We start from the raw sequence: 14,816 nt of genomic DNA, 5'->3' as shown, positions 1-14,816 counted from the left end.
TCCACTGACTAAGTATTCATTTATTAGACAAATGTGTACTATATTACATTATTTCTTTATTTATTTAGGTCAATTTCACATACAGTCAGCCACGTTTCCGCGGCACCCCTGAGGGGTGTGTGCGGCATCCCAGGGTGCCACGGCACCCCCGGTTGAGAAACACTGATCTACAGCCAGCACATTCTGCACACCTTTGCCTTAATGACACAATGTTCTTGAGGTAAACCTGTCCTACCACTGAAATTTGTTCATAAGTCAAGCTCAATGTCAGCTATTTCAAAACATGCTTACAGGCGATGCATATATGGGTCAAGTATTTCAGCAATGTTGCTTGGCAAAGTTGCTGAGTATCGTTGCCTGGGTGTTTCATCTGTTTTGGACAACAACATCCGGTAAAGGGTTGACAACTATTCACCTTGACAATATGAACCACAGTACTGGGAGTGGCTCTCATCGATTTAAGCTGCTCCAATGTATTTTGATTTCACACTTGTGCATGTATACGTGACGTCTACAGATATATCGTATACAAGATGTAAGGTGGTAGTTCTGGACAATAACCAATACTAAATTTCAAGTAGAAATTGTGGTTGAGTTGCTACGGTGACAGAGCAAATGAAGCCATGGTGATGCAAAGAAGTCAATGCCTTGAAAGGTGAATCAAACTGCTTTGAAATTGTCAGTATTAGGGAACAATATATTGCATCATGTAGAAAAATAGACAAGTACAAAAACCATATCATCTCTCTATATGCTCTTTGTCATACCCCCCAGTATCATCTCGGCTCATCCTTTCTGATGCACATTTAGACCATCATGGTAGACAGCACTGATGCAACACCGCAATCAAAGCAAGACTGCTGACGCAGGCATATCACAAATGCCCAACTCAATGATTGTTGTATTTGCTCTGACCAAAAAACGTAACATACATACGCACAAAAACATAAGTCAACATGCACGCACGCACGCGCACGCGCACACGCACGCGCACACGCACACGCACACGCACAAAAAAGCACATGGAAAATGCATGCACAAAGGCACGCACACTCACACGCACATGTGCACCTGCGCACACACACGGGCAATGGAAGGGAGTTCCTGATGGCCTTACGTGTGCACATCCATTACCTCACATCATGTGATGTGATGAAACTAGCCGATAAGCAACATGGCAGCAGAGTGAGAGGAAAAAGCAGCCAGCTGTCAAAACAGTGGCCCCGGACTGCAGACACAGCAAATGTATTTATTTACCAACAAGTCTACAGATTTAAACGGCTTAAGAGACAGATTTAAATGGCTTACAAGCGGCCAGTTTATGCTTTCAGCACCTCCTCCTCGTCCACCAGAAGCACCATACAGACCATAAATATCAAAAACACACAATGGCTACTTTTCACTTCAAAGTACATTAGTAGTAAACATCAATTAACAACTTAATCTGTGTCATTCCACGGTGATACTTCAGTGAGTCAGTGAAACAGCTGATGGCTGATCCCCACGTGACCTTTCACCCTGACCATGGCTTTGCAGCACTTGAGCTGATGTGACATTACATGACCTCATCCTGAGAGGTAATGTGAAAGTGAAGTGGAAGTGAAAGCCCGACTGGGAAACTCCAACTCCCATCGTCATTGTGACACAGCACTCCACAGCACACAAGTGCAAGCAACGGAATTGCATTTAGGCCTCACCCGTGCAAGGGGGCAGCTCCCAAAGGCGCCCGAAAGGGGGCAGTGTGGCGGCAGTCGGGACGGTACCATGCTGAAGGTCAAGTGAACGCCACACAGACCGGAACGTGTTCACGTCTGGCATCCAAAGCAAGTCTCTACATAACCTTAGAATCTCTGGTGGTGTTACTCAGCTACCGGGCGAACACCCCTTCAGCGATGGTGCAGCAAGAGCGATAGAAGAATACAGACATTCCCATGGGGCACCTAAGTCTCCACCCCTTCCGGGCGGCTTGTGGGGCTGGGAACGCAAAAACTTTTGACTGGGCTGTAATGGACTTTTCAAAGCTATTTTCCGATCCACCTCGCATTTCCCCGTCGATCACACATATGCTGTGCCTCAGAATTAATAACAACCAATGGTGTGCTTGTTGACTTCACTTGGCAAGCGATTTTTGAGTTGTGAGTGTACAAAAACATACAATTATTTGGACTACACAACAGACGTCGCATGTCCGACGTGCAGCCACTTAAGCCACAGTGCAGCGGTAGGGTTGGCTGTGCCTCGGTTCACGTCAGATATGCGAGGCGCACGTGTAGTCTCTAACACAGTTTTGCACAAAAGCTAAAATAACGTTTCTTGCGTGTCGAAAATGAGTGGTCTTACGACCCAAATCTTTCAAATTCACTGTCATCATATGTGAAATCCGGAGCACATGCCAAACGGGATGAGGATTTAGCTTGACTCGCTCCATTAACTCTCATTCAAAATTTTGAGAGCTCAAGCCCCACGGATCGGAAGTAGAAGGGTGTGACTTAGGTGCCCCATTGGCCTCGTAGCTCATTTGAATAATATTTGCTGAAGTCCAACTACAAACTGTCACTCAGTCGCCCAAATCGCTTTTGTCTCCTCTGCCGCCAGCGACTCAATAAAGTCAATGACTTTCGTCGTGTCATGTCACGTCTGGTCCATTCGTGCCATTACACTCCACTGTTCGCTGATCCACTTGTAACCTTTGACCCAGCCACAGCTTTATGGCACCAGACATCACATGACCTGACCTCACACATCCTGAAGGTTGCGAAGTCATTCTTGAATGCTGACGTCTTACACCATTATAGGGCTTTGTTCACTTTCTATTACATAATTGTATGTAATAATGGAAAAACTAAAAGACCATGCTAAAAATAGCATGGATAATTTTTTCCCTTACTCCAGTCCACACAGCTTTGCATGACTAGACGTCTCGTGACCCCACATGCTGAGGTGAGCGCCCATGCTGCTGCTGGTACTTCTGCTGACCTCATCGCACGGCAGCTGTGAACTCGGGGGACCTCAGCAATTTGCAGCCATATGCACAAGCACACGCAAGCTTAGCTTTTCACAATTCCATGGCTCTCATCGGCTTTCCAGGCCGACAGAGAACTATGCTGCTGGTGCCCCTTTCTGGACCTAATCTCAAACCTACTTAAGCGTTCACGCCCAGAGCAAATCATAGGATTTAGGAAATGGAAAAGTCGGCTTCCAATGTTTTCTACCGAAAGCCACGTTTGATAGTAAGTGTATGTATGACTAATACTTGTACGTTTCCTTTTCTACCAGCCAAACAGTATTTGGCAGGTTGGCTGGTGTTAAATTAAGAACCCTGATTGCAACATACAATTAACATCACCCCCGAAATAGTTCCACTCCACTTGCTCCCTACAGTCTAACCTTGCCCTCTGTGACCCCTGACCAGGTAAACCACCATTGATTCCAGGAGAAGCAGGCCAACATGCACACGCAGAGCTACAATTCTACTGGTGATGGTACTTGGTGAAGGCAACACACAATACACCTAACCCCCCCTCCCCGCCATCTTTAACCCTTGACTCTCTTCATGTACCTTGGCCCATGTGCAGCAGACATTCATGCAGACACAGAGCAGCTGCAGCTCCACTGGTGATGGCACTTATGCAACACACAAATTCACCTAACCCCCTCAACAAGACCCCACTAACCACCCTACGCCCCCACCTGCCGGCCCCGCCATCTTTAAAGGTGGGGTTGCAGGTTAACCATTTTAAGAAAATGTACCATTATGACATCACGCTGAGAGTTCCGCAGGCTCATAGGAGTGTATGTAGAACCTTAGAATCCTGGGGGAGTTCCCCCAACGTGATGTCATACCTGCAACGCCATCTTTAACCCTCCACTCTCCTCATGTACCCACCATCGGCTCCACGTGCGGCAGACGCGCATGCAGACGCAGAGTTCCCTCTGGCTGAGGTGCTGGAAGACGCGCAGCCAGACGTCGCGGGGCAGCACGTGCGAGGCTCCGCCGTCCAGGGGCAGGCAGTGCGGCTCGGGGCAGGTGGGCGGCGGCCGCACCAGGTGCCGCTCCATCTGCACGGGCCGCGGCGGCGAGGGCACGGCCGGAGGGGAGCGCTTCATCAGCGCCGACCGCTGCTGCCCGCCCGACAGCCTCGAACCCGCCTGCGACCGCGGCGACGCCGCCAGGCTGCCCGAGGGATTCCCTAGCAACAGGGCCGCCCCTCCTCCCGCTCCGCCATTGGCGGTTGCCGTGGCGGTGGCGGTTCCGGAGCGGCCCGACGAGCTGCCGGTGGTGGTGCCACCCTGCTGGTTCTGGCGGTTGGCGTTGCGGATCTTGTTGTTGCCGCTGCGGCCGCTCTTGCCCGTGTGCCGGTGGTTGGTCAGTCCGCCCGTGCCGCTGTTGGCGTTCTCCTTCTCCTGTGTCTCGCGGCCCCCTCCCCCTGCCCGCGTGCGCCCGTTGCGCGTCTCCTGCCCGTTGCTGCGCTTGGCAGACGAGGAGGAGGACGAGGAGGAAGAGGAGGAGAAAGCGTCCTGATTGGGCGAGGGACCCCCACCGCCGTGCTGCGATTGGCTAGAGGAGAGGGGAGAGGGCGGGGGCAGCGGGGTGCCTTTCCTGCCACCTGGCGTACTGGTGGTGGTGCTGATGGCGTCAGCTTCCTGTTCGTCCAGAGGCTCCTCCTTTACCGCCTTACGTCCCCTCTGTGTCCCACCACCACCACCCGAGTCTCCACCCCCACCTCGCCGCCGACCTGTCGTCGTCGTCGTCGTTGTAGTCGTGGCTGCCGATTTGTCCGTGCTGCTGGCCATCAAGCTGCTCTCGTCGGGTTTCTCGTCCTTCTCGTCCTCTGGCCCCTCCCCTTCAGAGTCCTCACTGGCACTGAAGCCCAGCTCTGCCAGACGCCGGTTCCTCTCCCGTTCCCTCTCCCTCTCCCGTTCCCTCTCTCGTTCCCGCTCACGCTCTCGGGCGCTGGAGTTGCCGCTGCTGTTGCCGTAGGCGACGGGCGGGGAGGGCGGGTCGGAGGCGGCCCCCGAGGCCGACGGCGACTCGGACTCGGACTCTGAGTCGGACTCGGAGCTGGAGGAGGAGGAGGAAGAGGAGTCTCTGGGCGCTCGCTCCAGGAGCTGGCACATGCGCTTGAAGCGCTCCAGCTTCTCCCGCTGGTGCGAACGTTGATCCTGGCTCGCCGACGACGCACCGCCAACGCCACTAGCGCCACCGCCGCCGCCGCCCGACCCGGACCCTGCTGTGGTGTTGGAGTTGGACCCACTGCCACCACCACCTCCGCCGCCACCACCTCCGGAACTCTGGTTGCCACCCGCACCGCTGCCAACGCCCCCTGATGAGGAGTTGGGGCCGTTGGTCTCAGACGCTTCGGAGTTAGGCTTCTGCTTCTGGGGAGAGAGGGACAGACAGGGAGACACAGAGAGAGAGAGAGAGAGAGAGAGAGAGAGAGAGAGAGAGAGAAGGATGGAGGGTTCCATCAGTAAGGGGTAATGGCATCATAAAAGACATTACAAGCAGAATACAAGAAAATGGAGAGGAACATGAGGAGAGAGAAACGGAGACTGACGCATCATCATGAACAAAATGAGAGACGTTATGAGGAAAAAAATAGATCAGAACAGTTGAAGAGTGTCATTGCAAAATGGTGTATATCCATTTTGGAACATTTTGGGGAAATTACATTTTTGTGTTCGGCATTCCATTGCATTGCAACATGCATTTTATATAGGTTGAAAAGTATAATATCAAAATATTTGAATGGCGAGAACTCACATACAGATGATAGGACTTCTGATCAATCATTTCCAATAATAAAATGCAAAAGGCAAAAATAGTGGATACACCATTTTGCAACAAAACTCTTCAGTTGCAAAATGTACATTTGAAGGAAAAAATGAAGAGCATCAAGAACAAGCTGACAATTTGTTTTAAATAAACGGCACAAAAACAGAACAGAACCAGGGAGAAAAAATGAAGAAGAAGAAGGAAACATCACAAATAGGGGAAGGAACGGCAAGAGGAGGAGAGTATAACTAGACCAATATCATTTCTGTAATAACATTAACAGCAGCATGTGGCACTAAGCCACTGAGGTGGAAAAATATATATTTCTGACAATACTGAGACAACACTACAGCTTTAACACATCCATTTCTTTCCAAGCACTATCAAGCCGCCACTGAGATCTGCAGCTATAAAATTCACCACTTTGGATTTGTAGCGATGTCCTGTGAAATTTCAAAAGAATGTTGAGGTCTATTGAACATGTCGAACTTTAAAAGGCTTACACTATTATGGAACACATTCCATTTTATTCAACAATTTAAAAAAAGTAGGGTGCTTTTTGCCCCTTTCCCCATCTCTCTAACCTAGTAGGACTTCTCTCGCAACTCTCTCATTTTCTCTCCCATCTTTCTCTCCCTCTCTGCTAATGCATTTGAAGGGAAATAAATGGGTTGTAGTCGGCGCTGCACTGTAGCGAAAGCTCTCGGCTGAGAAATGGCCTGGGCTTTCAGACTCCTGCTTATCAGTCGGCTCCATGCTGCCAGCCAGCCGGTCTGCAGAGAACTTCAAGTCCCTGCGTCACTGTCACACACACACACACACGCACGCACACACACACACACACACACGCACACACACACAAACGCATGCACGCACACAGACCCAGCTCTCCTCAAGCCTTTGAAGTGCCTCCTCCCCATGACAGTCTGTCACCTTGAGTGTACTCTGCGCTTAGTTATGCCGTTTGTAAAAAGTTAACATGCTGCTCTGGGGCAGAGTCACCCCTGCTCGTCAGGCAGACACCAGACAACTCTGACATCAGACATGAGACACACACACTCTTCTTTTTCATCTTCTTCTTCTGCTTCTATTTCTTCTGCTGATGATGATGACCACTGGCATCAAAACAACAACTCCAATCCACTGCCTCCCTGGTTATTACTGGCACATGGTGTGGCCACGCGGCTTGCCTGCTAACATGCCGGTTTGTTGCATTGGCCGCGGCAGCAATACCACCATACTTTGGCATGGCTAAAGTAGTAATGCCTTGATACGACCACTGAATACGTCTGGAACACGTCTGAGACACGTCTGGCAGATCATAAGACTTGGAACCCCATACTGTAGTGATGGGTAGAGGTATTTACGACAATTAAATACATGAGGAACTGCATTTCTTTAGGTGTTTTCTGAAGAAATGCATGCCTTTTGAAAAGGTAGAGTATGTAGGATGGTAGCCAGAGAAGGCACTGAAACTATGCTGTGCATTGCAACTATACAGCAAATTCCCTAATTTGATCCCAATTTGAAGTGTTCAACTAACACGCATTTAATGGCTTGACCAAAGTACAGTAAGTTCTGCAGCGAAAGATAATAATAATAATAATAATAATAATTGTATTTGTATTTGTATAGCACTGTGTCATACAAGGCATGTAACTCAAAGTGCTTAACAAATGGGAAAAAAAACATTGTTAGAGATGGATTTAAAAGGAGAGGTATAGAGGAGAGGCAGAAATAGCAGGAAGGCAGAGGAAGAAGAGATAGACAGAGAATTCTAAATGGTGGACACAGAGGAGATGCACCTTTTTACATATGAAAAATGTAATCTTCCCAGTCGCAATGAACACTTAGACATTGTTGGTGGTGGAAAATACCCATGAAAAAGATAAACTTTGTGAATGGACAGGGTGAATTCTAAAAGTAAACTACGAAAAATATTACATATTCTGCCTTAAGGTGTTTTATGAGGAAATGCATACCTTTTTAAGGTGTTTTTCTCTGGCACCTTTCATCTAAAAAAACAGAAGACGACAGGAAAAATTAGGGGGGGGGAAATATTACATACATTACATCACATTTAGCAGACACTTTTGACCAAAGCGACTTACAAGGAGAACAATCAAACAAGTACAGAGTCAGTACAGCGCATAGCAGCATACAAGTAATGAAGAACAGATAGAGAGCAGAAAATAGTGGAGTGCCTATAAAATGCAGTGCAGTATAGTACCCATGTTTAGAGGCGAGTGGAGTTGGTTATGTTACGCAGCAAAGTTCCCTCCGAAGAGAAGAGTCTTCACTAGCTTCTTGAAGGTTGAGAGGGACAGAAGCAAGTTTCTTTTCAATCTGTGTGTTTGTGGTTAACGTTCCTTTTCTTTTCCCCTTTCTTTGGCTTATTTTATTCTGTCCATGTACGGTGTATGTGTGTGTGTGTGTGTGTGTGTGTGTGTGTGTGTGTGTGTGTGTGTGTGTGTGTGTGTGTATATATGTGTGTGTGTGTGTGTGTATATGACAGATATGAGTCATTGTGTGTGGGTTGTGTCTGTGCAATTCCTTGACATAGTTAGGAATTGTTGGGTATGGATTGGACTAACAGCCATTCAAACACCCACAGACATCTCTGATCACAATCTTTTTCTCATTTTTTAATTCGCTCTCTCCATCTTTTTTTTTCTCATCCACTCCCTCTTCTCTCACTTTTTTCTCAGCTGTGATGTCCTTAGGGGAACTCTTTCATTCATCTTTCTCCACCCACTGTGTATCTTGTTCACCCCGTCTCCTCCTCCATCCATTCTGTTTCAATCATTCTCTTCATCCTCGACCCTCTCACCTTTTCCTTGGGCCTGCCTTCCTGAGGGAACACCTCATTCATCCGTCACTCTACTCTACTCTTCTCTCTCTCTCCCTATCTGTCAACCCTCTTCCTCATGCATCCATCACCCTCCTCATCCATCTATTCATCCTTTCCTCTCTCCTGTCCATCCCCCCAATCCACCTGCTCTCCTCTCTCTCTCTCTGCCCCCATCCAATCTCTTCCCTCTGCACCATACACCCCTCCTCTCCTTTTCTACTCTCAGTCTTTCATTCCTGAGAGAGATCCTCCATCCAACCCCAAACTCCCCAATCCTCCATCTATCTAGACATTCATTCATCCATCCATCCATCCATCACAACCCCCACCCATCCCCTCTCTCCTCTCTCGCTCTCTCCTTCTCTGAGCCTCTCTGCTGCAGTAGTTCCTGCTTGTTCTTCCTCTTGTGTCCATCCAGCTCCTCTTTTACCCATCCACTCTCTCCTCATCTCCTTATCCATCTCGTTATCTCGCCATCCCTCTCGCTAACCTCCTTCTTGGTGGTAGCTCCTTCTCCTTCTTCCTCTTGCAACCCCCACCTCTTACCCATCCACTCCCTATCTATCTATCCCTCGCACACTCTCTTACCTCATACAATCGTATATCTCTTTCTTTCTTTCTTTCTTTCTTCCCTTCCTACCTACCTTCCATTCTTTTCATCCACCCATCCACTGTCTCCTTTCCCATCCCTCTCTTTCTCTCTTCTCTCACCTTCTTTTTGGGCCCGCTGTCCTGCGGCAGTTCCTTCTCCTTCTTCCGCTTGTGTCCGTCCTGGCGGGGGCCGTCTTCCAGGGGGGGAGGGGGCTTCTTCTTGCTGGGGGGCGGGTCGTCCGTCAGCTTCCAGCGGCCCACCTCACCGTTATCTGGACGCCGCTTGCCCAAGCCATCACCGTCCTGTGGAGGGTGTGAGTGTGAGAGAGAGAGAAAGAAAGAAAGAGATAGAGAGAAAGAGAGAAGGAAAGAAAAAAAGATTGTTTAAAAAATATGGGGTGGTGTCAATAACAGGTCAACAGGCAATGAACTGTACTCACACAGCATAGAGCACAAGACGGAGCAGGGATCCTCTCCCCCACCCACAGTAAGCACCCCCGCCCCACTTCAGCAACAGCCCCCCCGGCCCACTTCAGTCAGACATTAAGAGCCTCCACTGTCCTCAGTGAAGGTGCTTACAGGCTGACAGCATCAAGAGCCTACTGACAAACGATACCATTGATTTACCAACAAAGGGCTGCGTCTGTCTCCTGGCATTCAAACACAGCAGGGAGGATAAGTGGGCGTGGCGCTGTGTGTCTTTTATTTTGGAGGAGACAAGACAATCACTGAGAACCGCATCTGGAGCACTCCCAGATGTTTTGACAGATCTGTGGGCAGGACAGTTTTAGCTTTCTTGTCCATCACTTGGCCACACGCTCAAACCTCAACCCAAATTCCATCTTCCCTGGCTCTTCAACGCATATACACTTCTGCACCGTCTGAAACTGTGCCAATTAGTACCCAAAGACATTAATAATGTTGCTCTGCCTTGGCTCTGGCGTTCTGAAACCTTCAGTAGAACTGAAAACAAGTCACTACAGGGTCAATAATACCCATCTCAGCTACCCCCACCGCTGCCGTCAAGCATCCATAGGCGTCTGCACTGTAGGGGTTTGAGACCGCCGTCGGGCGTCTTCAGCGAAACCCAAAGCCCCAGAGGACCACGAGGAGGTGGGTAGGCATTACGCTCTCCTCGGATCAACTGAAATCCGAACCATCCCTTCTACACAGGCTTAAAATGCCAGGGGAGACAAGGGAGCCAGCGCTATATTCCATTAAGTCAACTGTTCCACAGAGACGATCGACCTCGATGGCAACTGGAGACTTTTAAAAATATAATTACAGTTAATGTAAAGGAAAGCAGATACAGTATCTGATTAAAAAAAAAAACAAAAAAAACCACACTCTCTGGATGCCTGGTGCATTTTGTACTCACACAGAAAAACTACAGCAAGCATATTGGGCCAAACCAACCAGAGTTTTTGAGGCCTTACTTACCTTACTGGTTTTGCCCTCCTTGTGGCACTTGGGACACTCCCAGCAGTTCGGAATCTCGTCGTTTATGATGCCTTCTGCCTTTCCCATCTGCACACGCACATGCACACACACATGCACATAAACACACGCGACAAAATGAACCACATGGGTCAATTGTGTACACAGAATATTTAACCACTGTATCATTTCCAACACTCTAACACGCCCTCAGATGCCAGTCTCACAACACACACACACAAAAATGCACAATTGTTCTGTTTTTTTTCTCTCTCTGTAACATGACCCTCAGTGGCCATCAAACCACACGTGGACACACACAGGGCTCTAAATTACTTTTGTTCATCACCAACCATTATGGCTAGTAGATGTTAATCTTGAAAGCTAAACACACACTTGGCAGCAGTCAATAGCTGGTAAGTTTTCTTTTCTACCAGCCAAAGCGAATTTTCACCAGCATTTGGCCAATTGGAGTGTCAAGTTAGAGCCATGCACGGACACACACACACATACAGGGTCGGATTAAGATGGGCCGGGGCCCCTAGGCTTACAGGTTGCTGGGGGACCATCTGGGAGGCAAATTTCAAAACATGGACAGCGTCATAATTAAAAACGAATTCAGGATAACATGCCTGCCAGCTGTGGAGACTGGGGATGTATTAAATTAAAAAGATTTAAAACTGTACTCAACATTACAGATTCATGTTTCAATAAGTTATCACAATTCTGCACATTTTTGACTTTTGGCCAATCTGTGGTCCCCTGGCAGGTGGTAGCCCCTAGGCTGCAGCCATATCTAGCCTGTGCTTTAATCCAGCCCTGAACACATACGCACCTTGAGGCAGCTGGGGTGAATGATCTCGTTGCAGATGGTGCACTCCATGAGGGAGAGGCTGAACTTCTCCTCCTCAGAGTCCACTGTGTCCTCCTTCCCCGCCTCCCCGCATGCAAAACACACCGCCGTGTGGGGTAGAACGGGCTGTAGGGAGATGGAGAGATACACACACAATTAAATGTCAATTCTCTCTATGATCAGTGCATGTAAGGAAACTAACAATACAGCCAATTTGACTTAGACATGCATGCACGCATGCACATACAGTCAGACACGCACACCCACACAGATATATAACAACGCACACAGACACACACACACACACAGTCAATAATGGCGACAAATACACAGTCTCAGTGACTTCTACTCCACTAGATATAGCCCATGAAAAGTACATATGTATGGATATACGTGCACCACATTTGTAGACAAAGCACTGCTCATGGGCATCACTGTGCATGTTGTGTTGTGAGTGTTATGAGGTATGGAAGCTGATAGTGGCCTGAGAGGGAGCATGAACTCTGCATTAATATTTCAAACCACAATAAAACAAGAAAATGATTTGCTTTTCAGATCAAGTGTCTTGCTCTATGGCCACCAGCTTTGTGTGCAGTTGGTTTTATAGGTTGGCATGTAATGATACCAGAAAAAAAGATCAGATTCATCATTAATGTCCACAACAGACAGTTACTAGTGCAGACGATGAACCACCACTTACAGTCACATTTATTCTCAAGATTGAGATCCTAGGACTAAAAAAAATATTCTCTTTTGGCCATTTTCGTCTTCCCTCCTAGATAGATTTAAGCTGTGAATTATTAAGCCATTTGGACCAAATGTACAACTACAATATTGAGTGCAAGGCGTTTTCACGCATCTGTGAGTTATTATTGTATTTCAAGACCCAATTATGTCTGCACGTTGTGGAGACTCTGTATCAACATCAAAGGAGAGAATATAAAAACCAACTACGGCTGGATCTCCCAAAAATAACTCAAGACACAGATAGAGCGAGCGAGAGAGAGAGAGATAGAGCGAGCGAGCGAGCGAGCGAGAGAGAGAGAGAGAGAGAGAGAGACAGCAAAAAGTGAAAAGGAGACATAACAGCTGTGTGTGTTAGAAAAGGAGTGAGACTGTAAGAAAGAGGCACCATTACAGTTCTGTGTGTGTGTGGTGGGTATGTGTGCGAGTGTAAGCCTGAGGCACTGTTACAGCTGTGAAAGTGTGTGTGTGTGTGTGTGTGTGTGTGTGTGTGTGTGTGTGTGTGTGTGTGTGTGTGTGTGTGTGTGTGTGTGTGTGTCTGTGCGTGCGCGCATGTTAAGCCAGACACACTATTAACATCAGTGTCTGCAAACACACTGCTGATGCCCTGGCCTCGTCTCTCCTCTCCTGCAGGTGGAGAACAGGCTCAGCTAGTGTTGCCATCACACACTGGCCCTGGCAAAGACACAGGCCAAGAGATAGCTCAGCAGAGAGAGAGAGAGAGACAGCGAAAGAGAGAGGGAGGGAGATGGACAACGAAAGAGAGAGAGAGAGAGAGAGAGAGAGAGAGAGAGAGAGAGAGGGAGGGGTGGGGGGGAGGAAGACAGAGAACAGGAGGAAGAGAGGAGGAAGAGAGGGAGGAGGAGGAGAGGAAAAGAAAGAGAGGGAAAGGAAGAGAGAGAAAAAAAGATAGAGAGAGATATGATGGTGTGCCAGAGGTGAGAGAAAGAGCAAGAGAGAGAGCGTGAGAGAGAAAGAGAGACATGGCTTCTCACTTCTCTCTTCAGTGTCGCACCATCTTACAGCTGGTACCCAGCCCCAGCACTGGCTTATTACTGATGACAGCACCAGCCGAGCAATAAGGGCCAGAACAAATGGTTCAGCTACAGCTCTGTTCTAAACAAACCCCAGGCATTTCTTGTTCCTTTTCTCTCCCTCTCTCCTTCTCCCTCTCCCTCTCCCTTTTCCCCGTCCTGCGTCTCTACTTCTGTGCCTAGGAGACTGGAGCTGCTGAGGAGCATATGTGCCTGCTGTGTGGTGGAGGTCTATGTGTCATCTTGCTGCATCATCTCTCAATTTCGGGAACAACCGCTATGCTTAGCTAGCTTCCAGTGCACATCACACCACACGGCTTAGAACAGAAGCTATTACCTCATCATCGTTTCTAGCTTTTATCAGATATTAATGTGGAACAGAATAATAAGGGTATTATTTGTAAATCATTGTGACTTTGCAACAATAACACTTAAATTATTGTGGTCATTTAAGACAGGAACTGATGGCTGGTACAGTTGGACTCCTACTTTAAGTGCAACTCTTATCGCGTTTTCCTTTAGAGTACACATGTCATCACTAATATGATTAGCATTAGCACATGTGCGTATTTGAGTGTATAGAAGAGCAGCTCATCTCCCATTGACTTTCCATTGACTCCAGAGCTCCGCTTGCTCTTGTGGCTAGCTAGTGTAACCTCACAAAACCTGCTGTGTCATGATGACATCTGCAGTTTTTCCTGCTGTCTGCGTCTCTGTATCTGTTGCCGCTCCCAGATCAATGAGATGGAAAAATACCAAACTCACTCCGTCGATCACAAGCTGGAACCCCCAGTCTTGATCTGTTCAATTACATTCCTTTAAAAGGAAAGCTTTGATACACACGCGCGCAGACCGGCACACACGCACGTGTACACACAATGCTGCCAGAGATGGCTAATTTCATCAACGGAGGAGAGCTCTGAGATATCGCCTGATCATCCATAAGCTGCAATGAAGTGTTTCTTAAAACTGATGCATTTCTGTGTTTACCCCATTCAGGCCAGAAACCCTTCATCATCTCCAAGCAGAAATAGTGCATCAATACTATGTTACAAGTCCATTCGGTTTTCTAATGATAAAATGACGGTAGACGTCACCGTTTCTATATACTAGGGATGCAAGCGATTAATGCGTTAATCAATTAAAAAACATTAATCGCAATTACTGTAATCATCAATTCAACTGACAAGAGACCCAGGTAAAATGGGCATGTTAAGAGTGTGTATGAAGAGGGGTGTGAATAGTGGGAATACTTAAATCACCTTTGGATTAAAACATTTAAATAGAATTAATATAAATGTAGTATTTCATCTCAATTTTTATTTTTTATTTTTTGATTTAGTAGGTTTTTTTCTAAGAATCATTGAGATTTCGGGGGGCGGGGGACGGGGGACGGGGGTGGGGGGGGGGGGGGGGGGGGGGGGGGGGGGACGGGGAGGGGGGGGGGGGGGGGGGGGGGGGGGGACGGACGGACGGACGGACGGACACGCAGCGGATGAATTAATTGTAAGTCGATTGATAAGGCAATCA

General features: G+C 48.0%; 1 protein-coding gene across 3 annotated transcripts in view; it reads right to left on the bottom strand.

Annotated features, from left to right (window-relative positions):
- The window catches only part of zgc:158376 (uncharacterized protein LOC100101643 homolog), a 38,615-nt gene that overhangs the window by 13,301 nt on the left and 10,498 nt on the right, over positions 1-14,816 (bottom strand). For all 3 annotated transcript variants that reach the window (XM_063185834.1, XM_063185824.1, XM_063185816.1), the window contains exons 3-7: positions 11,491-11,634; positions 10,659-10,745; positions 9,339-9,521; positions 7,759-7,791; positions 3,887-5,379 (exon numbers count right to left, since the gene is read on the bottom strand). In XM_063185834.1, coding sequence (XP_063041904.1) covers positions 3,887-5,379; positions 7,759-7,791; positions 9,339-9,521; positions 10,659-10,745; positions 11,491-11,634 — 1,940 coding nt within the window. The remainder of the gene's footprint in view (positions 1-3,886; positions 5,380-7,758; positions 7,792-9,338; positions 9,522-10,658; positions 10,746-11,490; positions 11,635-14,816) is intronic.

Source organism: Engraulis encrasicolus, chromosome 2 (genome assembly GCF_034702125.1).
Source record: "Engraulis encrasicolus isolate BLACKSEA-1 chromosome 2, IST_EnEncr_1.0, whole genome shotgun sequence".
NCBI lineage: Eukaryota > Metazoa > Chordata > Actinopteri > Clupeiformes > Engraulidae > Engraulis > Engraulis encrasicolus.
The sequence above is the reverse complement of the archived record's forward strand: the minus strand, read 5'-3'. Positions and strand labels throughout refer to the sequence as shown.